The following is a 14,710-nucleotide window of genomic DNA, read 5'->3' as shown; positions in this document are numbered from 1 at the left end:
GCTTCTGGACACTTAGCCTTTATTTCTATTGATTTACTACCCCCTCCCACAACTGAAATCCTGGATCTGCCTCTATGATTCATGAAGTGTCAATCATTGTTGTCCGCCATCCTTTTCTTTAGAGTACAAATGTACATCTTTCCAAAATTTTCTTCCCAGGAACAATGAGAAAGGAACAGACTTCGGTGTTATTCTAGGTGTATCTTGCATCTTGTTAATGCAAAAGTAAAACTAGGCTGCTGTTAGTAGGCAGATTTAGATGGTCATTTTCCCTCCCCTTAAAATGTGAAAAGTTCTTTTTAAATTATTTATTACATGTATACCCCTCCCCCCTTTTCCTCACCTGAATTCTTTGATCTGTCCATTGTCCATGGCTGTAGAAACACCGACAGAAAGTTACTAATTACAGCTAATTTAATAAAAACAAAAACTGTAGCATTTCCTTTTTTTTAATTGTTCTACAAATGGTGTATGATACACACTTGTAATAGTGACGCCATGGAAAAAATAGACATTTAGTTGTTTTGTTTGTTTGTTTGTTTGTTTTTTCTTTCTTTCTTTGTAATTTTACCTAGTGACAAGCCAAAAATTACTTTCCTGGGAGAAAAAAAGTTTAAGACAAAGTGTAATATTCAGCAAAGAAAGCAACGTTTAGGAAAGTTGCTGGCTTTTCTTGTACTATCGTTCATCCCCTCCTGACAATGATTGCTGCTTTTTGTACAATACTGGATTTTAGGGGCCATATTATTGCACATAGAAAAAGATTAAAACATTAAATTTTAAAAAGAAAATACAAACATTATTTAATTAGCTAGATATCTTAAAAATAAAAATGATCTTGGACTCAATAAAAATTATATTCAATATATTCAATTCAAAAGTTACCTCCTTTTTGTACTATGGTTGAATTGAGAAAAAATATATCCACTGTTTAATTGCCAGTAAACATGACATTCAACCAAACGTATATCCAGATTAAAAAGAAAGAAAAGAAACAGTTCCAAATGACTTAGTCACTCAAGAGAGTATGTGCCACGGCAACTGAATTCACACTCCAACCCCATTTTTAGTTCCCCTGGCCTTCGGCCAGGTGAGCTATTGCCGTCACTTGGCGTTTGTCGTCGTCCGTCTTTGTCGTTAACAATTTTTCAAAACTCTTCTCCTCTGACATCACTTGACCAATTGGAACCAACTTGCTTTGAATGTTCATTGGGGTATTGTGCATAGAACTGATGAAGGGATTTTTGATCCGTCGAAAAACACGGCCGCCGTTACTAAAAATAGAACATAGGGGTCAGACAGTTTTTCGCATATATCTCCTAAATCGTTAGGTTTAGCAAACTTCTGACTGGAGTAAAAGTGTTCAGCATGATGAGATCTATCTGTGGTCAAATTTTCATTTTGATATGCTAGGCCTTGTTGGAGATATTGCCCTTTTTCGACGTTTTTTTTTTTTTTTTTTTTTTTTGCTATTTTGAATGTTATTTCTTTCAAAAATCTTCTCTGACACCACCTGACCAATTGGAACCAAACTTGGTATGAATGTTTCTTGGGGGTATTGTGCATAGTACTGATGTGAGGATTTTTGATCCGTTGAAAAACATGGCCGCCGTTACTAAAAATAGAACATAGCGGTCAGACAGTAGTTTTTCGCATTTATCTCCAAAACCGTTAGGTTAAGTCGAATTCTGACGTGGGTAAAAGTGTTCAGCATGATGAGATCTATCTGTGGTCAAAATTCGGTGAAAATCTGTTGACCCATGTTGGAGTTATTGCCCTTTTTGGACGTTTTTTGCTGTTTTTAATGTTATTTTTTTTAAAAATCTCGGAAACTACTTTACAGAATTCAATGGAAGTTGGTATTTTTGTTTTGAAGGGCATCCTTAACAAAATAACCGTTTGGATTTTTGATCGCTGAAAAGCATGGCCGCTGTTACTAAAAATTGAACATTGGGGTCAGACATCAGATTTTTGCATATATCTCCAAAACGGTTAGGTTTAACCAACATCTAACATGGGATTAAATTATTCAGCATGAAGAGATCTATCTGTGGTCAAATTTGGTGAAAATTTGTAGATCCCTTGTTGGAGTTATTGCACTTTTTGGACGTTTTTTTTTCTGTTGATGATGTTATTACTTTAAAAATCTTCTCCTCAGAAACTGCTCTACAGAATTCAATGAAAGTTGGTACTTTTGAATTAAAGGGCATCCTTAACAAAATGACCGTTTGGATTTTTGGTCTGTTAAAAAGCATGGCCGCTGTTACTAAAATTGAACATTGGGATCAGACAACAGATTTTTGCATATATCTCCAAAACGGTTAAGTTTAACCAAAATCTGACACGGGCTAAAATTATTCAGCATTAAGAGATCTATCTGCGGTCAAATTTTGGTGAAAATTTGTTGACCCATGTTGGAGTTATAATTGCACTTTTTGGACGTTTTTTTTTCTGTTTATGTTATTGCTTTAAAAATCTTCTCCTCAGAAACTGCTCTACAGAATTCAATGAAAGTTGACATTTTTGTTTTATAGGGTATCCTTAACGGAATGACAGATTTTTGATCGCTGAAAAACATGGCTGCCGTTTCTAAAAATAGAACAATGGGGTAAGACAGCAGATTTTTGCATACATCTCCAAATCTGTTAGGTTTAGCCAATAGCTTTCAATTGCTGAAATGATCCTTATTATAAGGCTTAAAAATGTGTCCAATGAATCAAATGTAGTCAAAATTGTCTGACAACTCCTTGTTATTGCCCTTTAAAGGTAAATATTAAACCAGGTGAGCGATTCAGGCTCCTATGAGCCTCTTGTTAGTCGAAAAATCCACTTAAGTAAATAATTTCTATAGACATTTTGTAAAACATTACTTAACTCAGAAAATAAGCCATCCAGAGAAACTTGACCAACGTTGAAAGTCGCTCATTATCCAGCCCGAATTGATGCAGCTAGAATCATTAGTTCTTATTAAGGCGGTATCGCCTTTGTTCATATGGACAACGGTTATGGAGGAGGACGTTGAATGAGATGTTCCCGAGTCGCTGAAGGCATAACCTCTTCCACTGACGACACCGTTGATCGCCAAAATCGTACAGAGCGACCCGGAGTGGTAGTAATGGAGGGTCCATGTTAGTACATATACTCCCGTTTCAGGTGCGACGAAAGATCCGGAATGTTTGTTATATCCACTTCCGATGTTGGTTTGAACAACGTCGAAAATTAGCGTGTGATGATTTGTTAGACCCTTTTCTATCTGTGACATGTGGGCTGAGAAGGCAATGGTTCGTGTTTGTGTCATTGAAGTGGTCTCCACTGGTGCTGAAATGTATAAAACAAAAAATATAAATCTTTGTTAGTGTATCGATGAAGGTGCACGTGAGCTCACGTTGATAACCTCAAGATAAGTGGTTGTTTTTTTATCACATTTTAAACACATGAGGCCTCACAATGTGAATTACTTGGTCATAAGGCCCTTCTTCTCCTTAGGAGTCCTAGTTATCCATTTTAGCTCATCTTGCCATAGACCATGTGATCTATTGCCATTATTTGACGTCTGTCGTCGTTAACATTTCAAAAACCCTTTGAGAAACCACTCTACAGTGTTCAACGAAAGTTCGTATGATTGTTCATAAGGATGTCATGCCCAAAATAACTGTATTTTTGTATCATGAAAAAAAAACATGGCCGCTGGTATAAAAGTTAGAACATATGGATCAGATAGCATTTTGTCTCATATATCTTCAAAACCGTCGCGTTATAATTATAACAAATAGGCTTGTAGAACATGGTTATGTTGCTACAAGATTGAAGTCATCACTACAAGTTTTATGATCGTCATCATGAACTCGTGGATCGTTACGGTGTATCCATCTGCGCCATGAAAACTGATTTGTTCAACGTGTCATAATTTTACTTTCCTCTTTCGTCTACCCCGGACTTGACGTTTTATGAGCAACTCGGCGTGTGTTTCTAGAAATTAAAGCAGAGGACGCCTACCCTACCGGTGCACCTGCTCCATGCTCCTAGTTTTTAGTGGAGTCGGAGTTTCTCATTTGCTTTTGTTACTTTGTATGTATAATTTTAGTTACTTTATGTTCTTTGTTGTGTTCGTCTGTTTCCCTTGTTTATTCTTAGTCAACATGTTTTTGTCATGGGTAAAGGTGTTCACCATGTTGAGATATATCTGTGGTCAAATTTTCGTGAAAATCTATTGACAAAGGTTGGACGTCTCCGTGAGGACATTCTATAAAAACAGAGCGTATTGTAACTTAATTGTATTTATATTGACTTACCTAATAGCCTCTTGTTTATTTTATTTGTGTCCTTACGCGTACTCTCGAAATAAGAATCCTTTTGGGATCCAAGGTGTTGAGATGATAGAATTTCCATCTCTTTTTCACAAATTAATTTGGTCTCTTTTACTTCCCGTTGAAGTTCGTTTATCTTCTTATTTTGATTGTCAACTATTATCTTGAATTCAAATTCAACGGATTTAAGTTTGGTGTCATATTGTGCCAATAGTTTAGACTGAGTGTCAATAATTTCCAGTAGTTGTTCGTTATCATTCAACGTCACTTCTGCGAAACACGCGATCGGTTTCAATACGAGTAAAACGAGAAAAAATGCACTTATCATATTTCTTCAAATAGTATTACAATGCCGCCTCACTGTTCTGACATGAACCCTTGCTATCTTGTTTACTTCAATGTAATGATAAGAATTCAGATTGAACAAGAAATCTGCCAGACAATAACCACCAGTGATACCCCCGCACCTATACTTTTTAAGGTCGGTGTTTAAACATATTCGTCAAGTCGTCAAACAGGAAGATGTCTCCCAACCCCAAAATAAATCCAGATACAACACACCTATATGATATCAAATGAATGTGATAAATAGTTGTATAGACAAAATAATGTATGAACAGAGTAGGAACGACAATCAAGGGTAAAACATTGTAACACCCCCACCCCCTTTTATTCTTCGGAGCTGGGTATAATTAACTTGGACGCTTAATCTTTATGATAATATGAAAGATTCTCGAATATATCGTATTTGAACGTTGGACCAATGAAATGAGACACGGCACAAGTAACGTCACTGATATACCATAGCGACGAACGTCGTTGTTGAGTGAAGTTGACGGCTAGTTGCAGCATAACATAATGAGCAGCTCATTTCGATTAGAAGTTTTAGACAGTGGCAAGAATGCACTTATTTCTAGTTATTTGGATGTCTCAACGACAGAAACTGAGTCTGGTTTTTGGAAGAAACTGGCAATGATCCAAAACAGCGATTACAATCCAGAAAACACGTACAAAGGTAACCATTCCAGATATTTGTTACATGTATATTTATATCCATTTAAGAATTGGCAATTATAAAAATTTTGTCTTCGCGCAATAAACAATATGTACATGGAAAATTTATGTTATTTTTCAATAGACAAAATTTTTATCATAGCCTTATTCTTATAAATTGATTTTAAAACATATTTTTATCTTTAAACATGAGAAAAGTAGCTCTGAATTTAACTGAATATCCATTGAGATATAACAAAATTATTTTAACCAATCAAATTACAGTATTTATCTCAAATTAATTTATTGTAATATAAGTAATCGGAATCAGCAAGAATCAGGCGAAATTGAAAACAAAAAAAGTAATGGAAAACACATGTCTTTGACAAATATGGGCACATAGCTTATGGTCTATTGACAATTCCTTCGTCTTAAAAGTGTTAGGTGATGCAAAACTGCGAGTTCAAAATGAATAGAAGAAAGTGGGTTATCTTCCTTTGATGATGAATTGGAAAGTATTTTGTATGATTAATACCTCGAATTACTCACGCTAAATAGGAAATGAATGGCATTTCTGTATTTCAGAAAACATTTTGAATAAGATATCATGGAAAGACGTGTTTTTTTGTTTTTTGTTTTTCACCAGGGATTCGCCGATTCAAACACCTGTATACTGTAAGACTCGGGTGTTATCTAAAAGCATATGGGTCTACTATTATTCAGGCCATGCTTGAGATTTTTAAATGTTTTCTTTCGAATGAACCATGGTTTTTGTTTGATACTTGAACGTTTTTTTGTTTGTTTGTTTTTGTTTTTGTGTCAAATTGTCGAGCATAGATTCAGGTTTAGATTTGCAATCTTGCCTTAAAATGCGTCGGAAGATTAAAAAAATGTTGAGTTAAAACATTCTTATGCACTTGAGATTGTTTTGCTTCAATATAACAATTAGGCCAAGAAAAATATATGTCTGTTTAAGGTTACGTTGGATTAAAAAAAATAGGGTATGCAGGTAGATTATTTTAAAAGACACTTAATGGGGATTTCTTGACTTTAATATAATTGCTGAATTATGAAATGAGAATTCAGCGACATTTCATAGAAAAATACCAATAAAGTGTGCTAGGGTAGGCAGAAAAAAATGAGTACGTAGGGTGAAAATTAAACAGTCATTTTTTTCTCCAGCCTCATGTGAGTCTACGAGATACTGCATCAACAATGACTTTGGAAGTGACAATATTCATTTTATCTGTATTATAGACGAGAAATACGAAAACGAATCAGACAGTTATGGAACCAATTTTGAACAAGAGGATTACGTAAAACCAGAGAGAGATGAGTTTAATCACAAGGCATGGCCTTCCTTGTCTGTCCGTAAGTAAAATTACAAAATGTATTTCATAATTTACGTTGCTGTAATTCTTGTCATTTGTCATTTATTATTTAAAATGGAAAAATGTGTAAGCCCCTAGTATCTATCTTCGCAACAAACGCAATTACTCTATAGTATCCGCTTTATACCAGAAGAACGAAAGGTGAAAAATCGCAAACAGTGTATTCAAGAGAATATATCCCTTGTTTTTTTTTCAGGACCTACTGACGAATCTACAGAGAAGGATATTAGATCGATTGTTATGGAAATAATCAAAATAGCAGAAGACGAGTGTGATGCTAAATTTTGGCGGGACTACGAAGCCAAACTTTATGGGAAATGGTTAAAAATTGAAAGTAAGATTTTACTTCATTTCTAGAATTTGTCTTATTGATTCGTTAATTTATTTATTAGTACATAATTATTTACTTATGTCATTCAATTTAAAACTACAAATAATGGAAAGAAAAATCTAGTTAAAAGACGCGAAAGTATCAATTTTGTTATTTTGTAAGCTGCGACCACCGATTTTTAGGGGCTAAGATAAGATTTTATATTCCGAGCATATACCCGCCCCTACTTAAATGGATGGTTTTTTTTCTATTTAAAATTGTATCTGATATGCTTTCTTTTCATTTTTAGACCCATTAGAATCTAAAGAAACTGCTAAAGAAGAAAAGAGAAACTACTCTTTTATCAGCGATACTGCACGAAAAGACAACTTTAGTGACGAGTTTTGGAGAAACTACGAAAAAACATTGTACAATAAATGGTTGAAAATTGACAGTAAGAATATGTTTATCTATTATTCACCTCATTTTTATACTTTACTCAAACGCTGTGTGGTGTATTTGAATCCCACTTTTTGCCCGTCCAAATTTCGTCGAAATTATCTCGGTGCCAATGGATGTATTGATAACATAACTAATACTCAAGGGGTTTTAACGTCATTGACTACCTTTTTCGGGTCTCGCACGAACGATTTTAAAACACATTTAGTGTATGTCATTATATAGCTTGGGTGCTGCTTGATGTACACATCATGTTTCGTGGTACTTTGTCTATGGAATGAATAAAAAATATCTGCTTCAAATTGATGTATTGGTGTCAAATTTGGTTTTAAAATATCTGCTTCAAATTGATGTATTGGTTTCAAATTTGGTTTTATATAGATGGGGCTTATTATGTTGTAAGCGATTTTGGGTGATGTCCGTTATCAACTCTTTGAACGAGTGAGGGTATATCCATCTGCGCCATGAAAACCGATTTGTTCAACCTGTCATAGTTTTCCTTTCGTCTTTCGACTACCCCGGACTTGACTTTTTATGAGCAACTCGGCGGGTGTTTCTAGAAAGCAGAGGACGATTACCCTGCCGGTGCACCTGGTCCGTGCTCCCAGTCTTTAATGGAGTCGGAGTTGCTCATTTGCTTTTTTACTTTGTATGTATTATTTTAGTTACTTTATGTTTTTTTTTTTTGTTGTGTTTGTCTTTTTTCCATGTCTGGTCTTTGTACCTGGATATACATTCTTTTGATTACCGCTAGAAACTTGGTTCCCTTGATTACTCTAGCACGACATCGCAAGCAGCTTCATTTTGTCTGTGGGGGTATAAATATTAACTGTTCTGCGTCCATATCATTATATACATTCAATTGAAAAGTAAAATTCCATAGGAAGAAGCTCGTTCAAGGTTTACTTGAAGGTTTTAGATCCACTTTTATAAAAAAAAATCTTTATTTTTCAGACCCACAGGACTTTGAATACATCGAAGAAAAAACTGCACAAATAACAAAGGCATTAATGGTAAGAACTTGATTTGTGTAATTTCTTTAATAAACCCAAATATTATAGATCCACTTCGGAACTTTATAAGCCAAACTCTCGGACAATATTTAAGGAGGTAGATCTAGGGAATTGGAAACAACTCTTAAAAATCATTGGAACGTTTGTATTCAGCATTTTCCGTCAATCTTATGTAAGCATCTAATTGGATTCATTTTATTCTGCTTCAAACGAAAGCTTGAAAGACTTTGGTGAAATAGAGTATGATACAAACTTATCACTGATTTCATAAGTTTTGTCCCTTACCTTAGGTCTACCTCCTTAAGGACCCAATTGTATCTTGTGACTACAAGTCAAACAGAACATGGCGGGACTCATGTAGGCTTGATCGAGAGTTTTAGTCAAGGGTTGCTACAGGATATAGGATAAATTTTCAAACCATGCCAGTGTGTCATGTTTCAATACTAAATGTATTTCAATGTAAATCACGTGACATTGACCAATTACAGCAGTGGTTGGGATAAGAACTTTTAGAATGAGCCATTTTCAATGATCTTTAGAATTTCAATGGGCCATTTATTCACATTCTTTGTAAAAAAATTAATGGGACATTCTCTGCTATAATATGATTAATGGCATACGACACTCTCTAATCTCAATCATCGTTTCATTTATGCCTGGCAAATTTCTGGATATCAGCCTATGCGCGCAGAAAATATGCATTTCCTTCAAAGCAGAGTAAGATAAATGCACCTACATGTACACAAGAACTTACTACTTATTCACTAGAAGTAACATTCTTTGTATAAAACTAGAATTTTATCTTGCAGGTTCACCTGGGACTGAAGAAAAGTGATAGGGCAACAGTACCAACTGATGTAGAAGAAAATATTGCATCAAAAGTTGATGTGAAACCCATGGAAGTCTACGGTAAGAATCATAGAAAATGTTTTGATATACACATGTACAATAACAATGAATAAAATGATAAAAAAACCGAGAAACTGATAGGTATAATGCTCGCCCGAAATGCTTATTCAAAACATGGACGTAGGCAGGTCCGGGAGGGGCGTTTGGGACTGCCAGTTTTTTATGCCGGCAATTTTTTGTTTGTTGTTGATTCTATAGTAATGGAAAATAATTAGAGTGGTCAGTTAGCACACTCCCTATTTTTCTAAGTCTCTCGGCCCGCTATTTCGTACCGATGCTGTTTGGGCACATTGATTTGAAAGATGAATCTGTAACATTTAAATATCAGAGGAGAGACTGCAAAACAGAGATATATATATATTTCACTTTTTGCCTACCGCAGATGTTTTGTGAGCGACGAAGGAATGTTTGAAAACGAGGTCTAGTCATTACCAAAAACTCAATAATTTTCTTTTTTATATTTTAGATAAGAAAGTAAAGAAAAGGAAAAATAACTCTAGAGTGCCCAGATTTTTCTCATGTATGTTTTCCTGCTTCCGGAGAAACAAAGATGAAAATTGATCAAGCCAGAAAATGCTCCAACATTTCTATAAGTTATACATCCTACAAGTGCAGTTTCTATGCAACATTTTAAAATTTGATTTGTGAAATGCTTTATAGTTTTATTTTGTTTCTTGGTTACGATGCACTTATTTCATTCATTAAACAATTTTCTTATGTAATGCGTAGTTTACACGGGTGATAATTTGTTTATAGAATGTAAGAAGTGGAAAAGTGAAGAAGCGGGCGATTTTGTAAATATCATTATTATTATTTTTCTTATTAAATACTGTTTTGTCTGTCTGTCTGTTTAGATTGGAAAATTTAAAAAAAAAAAAAAAAAAACTATGGAAAATTGTGATTGCTCTTAATTGTATTTTTTTTTCCATTACCATCCTGATTTCACAGATTAACATTGATTGAAAATAAAGTGCCGTTTTTGTTATTTTTTGTTCTGTTTGTTTGTTTTTGTTCTTTTTATTTGTGTGTGTGACTGATTTCTTTAACTGGCTTACAGAAATTGTTCCTACAGAACTATGTTTATTCCTTTACGTCTTAGTCAATAGTTCTATTGAAACGTTGGTGCTGTATGCGTGGATAGTATGCCTAGCACGACAACATATACAACTGCATGTATTGGGCTTAGAATATGATGAAATTTGGTATAATCACAAACAGTTGAAAATGAATATACATGTCCGTTTTTTAATAAAATTGTCAAGGATAAAACAAATGACCCCAATCCTGTTTTCACAAGAAATATGAAATGGTTCCTCCCTTAGTCATTGTATAAGAAAGTGTTTTGAATCACCAGACGTACAAAATATGTTTACAATATCGTATAAATTTAGCTATAATTTAGTTTACATGGTGCAAAATATGTTTTGGAAACTTTTTAATTGAACAAGTCATTTTGTTTCGTGTATTTAAGTTAATTCACAGGGGTTGATGAAAGCAGGTCCTTAAATAACAGTCCTTATAAAAATCAGACAGTGGGTGATTCATGCATGTCAAAAACCCACCAATTTCACTTTTATTTCCTGTTAAGAATCACATATTTAGTCTAGGTTTTTCATTTGGGCGTTGCACTTTTAGGATAATTTTTTTTATAGATTGTACATGTAATTTGCACTTTGCTAGAGTTATTGATCTTAATTTGTCTACATTTATTCGATTGTAGTGGGAGATGAATGACTGATTTTCTAAAAATTGCAGATCTTAATGTATGACGTATAACATATGTAGACTGAAAAAGCATCATTTCTTTGGTGGTTTTTTCTTCACTATGAATCACTTTACCATCGGCAGTGTCTGAATTGTATGTGGACTGGAACTTAAATATACACTCCCTGTTAAAAGTATGTTGTTCATTTTGAATCCTGCACCTCCGCTCTACAACATGGTAATCTTTTATCTGCTGGGTAAAATCGACGTTGCAGAACTAGATACATGTAAAATGTGCTTAATAACCAAGGTGTCACATTTCAACATTTTAATATGAATCTTTTTCAAGTTGAATCTTTATTTTTGATGCTCCTAGAAATGTATATTATTATTGAGTAATCAAGGGAACCAAAGTTCTAGCGGTAATCAAAATAATGTAATCCAGGGACAAAGAAAAGATATGGAAAACAGACATACACAACAAGGAACATAAAGTAACTAAAATAATACATACAAAATAACACAAGCAAATGAGCAACTTGGACTCCACAAAAACCTGGAAGCATGGGCCAGGTGCACCGGTGCGGTAAGCGTCCTCGGCTTTTCTAGAAAAACCCGCCTAGTTGCTCATAAAAAGTCAAATCCGGGGTAAAGGTTCAAATTACTCGGATTCAACATGCGAACTTAAGTAACTTTGCTGAAGAGAATTCAGTTTCTCACTTAAGAACTGTTAAAAATGAAATGTTGGAAGACTGCAGGCGAAATTATAATCACATTCGGATATTTACGAAGTCCCCTGCGTTTTTAGTTACTTATCTTGCTGAGAATCGTGAGAGAATAAAAGACTGGCAGTGTAAAGAAAGGATTTCAACAAAGCTGCTACTATTATAAATTTATGTTATTAAAAAAGGAGCCAACCAGAAAAGGTTGACCATCGATATTGGTCGCTCAATATGTTTCCCGTATTGTGACATCCATCTTTATTAGTTCTAACCAGGACAGTGTCGCCATTGTTCAAGTGTACCACAATTACTGACGTTGAAACCAGATAGGAGCTGCTGCCCTCGCCGAAACTATTCCCCAAAACGGCACCGTTTATTACTATGTCTACACATATTGATGATGGGTGGTAGTAGTACAAAGTCCAAGAAAACACATAGACTCCTGTGTCGGGGGCGACGAATGATCCAGAATGTTGATTATAACCACCTCCGACGTTGGTTTGAACGTCGTCAAAAACCAGTGTATGGTGATTGGTTAAGCCCGTTTCAGGCTGAGACATGCGGGCGGAGAAGGCAACATTTGGCCTCGACGGTACTTGGGTGCTTGATAGTGGAGCTAAAATGTACAAGCAAAAATGATTTCTTTTTACGATAAATACTCTTATTTGCAACGGAAAAGTCATCGATTTGTCATGGTTTATATTTATTTTTTTATTATTTGTGAAAATCTAGGACAAGCCATTATTTTGTTTTAAATGCGAACAATATGGAACCGTTTAATCGTATTCATGGCTTTTTCGAGAAAAAAACAAGGACAGTAAATAGTTTAACACTAGCGCCCCAGAAAATCGAATGGTTACATTACGGAAGCCGTTAGAATATTTAGACTTTAAACTTTTGTCTTTCAACTGTTGACTTTCGAATTGAATGTAACAAATATATTCCGAGCCACAACAGAATGCATCACAAATTGTCAAATTATACAAAAGGAATCACTATAGTGTAAGCCCGTATGTCCTGGGTATAAATTGTTTAAAGATGATTCAAAGAACGTCATAGAAGATTTCAGTTCATTTTAGATATTTCATAAATACGCGTTTTTAAATTAACATTGAACGTGTAAATTTCATGGATATTGTATCATTTGCCTCCAGTTATCAAGTGACCTGGAAATTTATACTTTAAATTTAAGGTTTTAAGTAGCACTCCAGTTTAGAATCGTGTAAAATGTGATTCATGAGTGAAAAGTCGACATATTTTTATTTTTGATATTCTGTTTGAAATGTCATAGTAAAAAGAAATTAACATTCAGTTTGTCGTATATCCCGTGTTCTTAGGATAAGAGATAAGAATTATATAGAATGTACTGTAGATTTCAAAATTAAGGGAGATAACTCTGTAAATGACACTCAAATATAATAGAATCTAAATTGGATTTTCAATGTTTATCTTCTAAGAGCAGACAGATTGGAATGAATAATTACACATTTCATAATATAGACACATAAAACAACTTAATTACAAGAATTAAGATGTGTAGCATCTTTTTGGGGTGTACTACATTTTTTTAGATTTTCCATGATTCTTACAAAGACTACTACTTAATTTTCAGTAGATGGTATGGGTGATAAGTAAAGTATATACATAATTCCCATGTGATCTGTCTAGACAGACAATAATGTATGTATAATATATAACACAATATATTGTATAAAAATCATTACAAAATTTACTAGTTGTTTCAAAACAATTAATATGTACACTGCTTATAGAAAGCAACAGGAACATTGTGGTTCGAGTTTTAATGTATTATTAATCTTAGATGGGATAACAAAGTCAAAACTCGAAAGTTGAAAGTCAAATGTCGATTAGTCAAAAGTCAAAGGTCAAAATGTTCTCCAACAGCGTTGCTGATTTAATTGATATAAGACATTTTGCGAGGGTATTGAACAGACTTACAGACTCTCTGACGTTAAAATACTTGCCAAGTAGTCTTTTTTCTATCTCATGAGATCTATTCTTAAATCCGGGAGAATTGGATAAAAGAATTTCCAACTCTTTCTCACAGTATGATTTTACATCCAGTCTAAGTTTGGCTATCTCTTTGTTTTGGTTGTCGATAATTTTTTCAACAGATTTCAGCTTTAAGTCATACTCCGCCAACGTTTTGTTTTGAATCTCGGTAGTTTTTCTTAATTCCGATTCAACAGATTTCAGTTTCACGTCATATTCCTCCAAAAGTTTGCTTTGTATGTTAACTAATTCCAATAATTTTTCGTTTTCACTCCGTATTGTACATCCACCACTTAGAAGTAACGACACTACAAAAAATGACCCCGGCGACATTTTTTTTTCATGAAAATTTGAACGCACAGGTAAAGCTCGATCAAGATAAGACAAGTCAGGATATAATTTGAACCACGCTGAACCTTCAAATTCACGTTTCAAAATGTGTCAAATCATGTTAAATATGTCATTATGTGAAAATCAAAAGTTTGCAAAAAAGAGCTGCGCACATGGTACGCACGCCCACTTTTTCCATGTTTCAAAACGAATATCTCTAGAACAGAAAAATTGGAAAAGTACGTTCCATTCAACTGTCCTCTTTTTTCTGTTATAAAATATATCATTGTGTACATATAGTCGAATGTGCGCTAAAATTTCAAAATGAAGCTGTTTTTTGTTGAGGGCATGATGAAACACCATATTTCTAAAACTTATTGCAATCAGATAATCAACAACTATTATATCAAGTCAGTGCACTTTACAATAATGTGGGATACTAGTCGTCTAGTACTAATATTTGTGTTCATTCCTTGTTTAACTCACCTGACCCAAAGGCCATGTGAGCTATTGACATCACATGCTGTCCGTCGTCGTTGTCCGTCATTTTCAAAACTCT

General features: G+C 34.3%; 3 protein-coding genes across 3 annotated transcripts; 1 reads left to right on the top strand and 2 right to left on the bottom strand.

The window, feature by feature from the left end:
- Nucleotides 1–777: 777 nt before the first annotated feature.
- On the bottom strand, nt 778–4,693 carry LOC148610596 (caprin-2-like). The gene is made up of 2 exons (XM_088595779.1): nt 4,293–4,693; nt 778–3,318 (listed from the first exon to the last, which is right to left on the bottom strand). The coding sequence occupies exons 1-2, from the start codon at nt 4,633–4,635 to the stop codon at nt 2,876–2,878; spliced, it is 786 nt and encodes a 261-aa protein (XP_088451905.1). The 5' UTR covers nt 4,636–4,693; the 3' UTR covers nt 778–2,875.
- On the top strand, nt 4,656–10,567 carry LOC148610595 (uncharacterized). Its single transcript, XM_088595778.1, has 7 exons — nt 4,656–5,322; nt 6,558–6,671; nt 6,888–7,025; nt 7,312–7,455; nt 8,415–8,473; nt 9,283–9,382; nt 9,849–10,567. Exons 1-7 carry the CDS (start codon nt 5,166–5,168, stop codon nt 9,941–9,943), a joined length of 807 nt encoding a protein of 268 aa, XP_088451904.1. The 5' UTR covers nt 4,656–5,165; the 3' UTR covers nt 9,944–10,567.
- A 1,399-nt stretch (nt 10,568–11,966) lies between these two features.
- Nucleotides 11,967–14,208, bottom strand: LOC148610594 (uncharacterized). The gene is made up of 2 exons (XM_088595776.1): nt 13,794–14,208; nt 11,967–12,424 (listed from the first exon to the last, which is right to left on the bottom strand). Exons 1-2 carry the CDS (start codon nt 14,152–14,154, stop codon nt 11,988–11,990), a joined length of 798 nt encoding a protein of 265 aa, XP_088451902.1. The 5' UTR covers nt 14,155–14,208; the 3' UTR covers nt 11,967–11,987.
- Between the last annotated feature and the right edge of the window lie 502 nt (nt 14,209–14,710).

Source organism: Perna viridis, chromosome 8 (assembly GCF_037379345.1).
Source record: "Perna viridis isolate PV_CMFRI_1.1 ecotype Kerala chromosome 8, ASM3737934v1, whole genome shotgun sequence".
NCBI classification, from domain to species: Eukaryota; Metazoa; Mollusca; class Bivalvia; order Mytilida; family Mytilidae; genus Perna; species Perna viridis.
The sequence above is the reverse complement of the archived record's forward strand: the minus strand, read 5'-3'. Positions and strand labels throughout refer to the sequence as shown.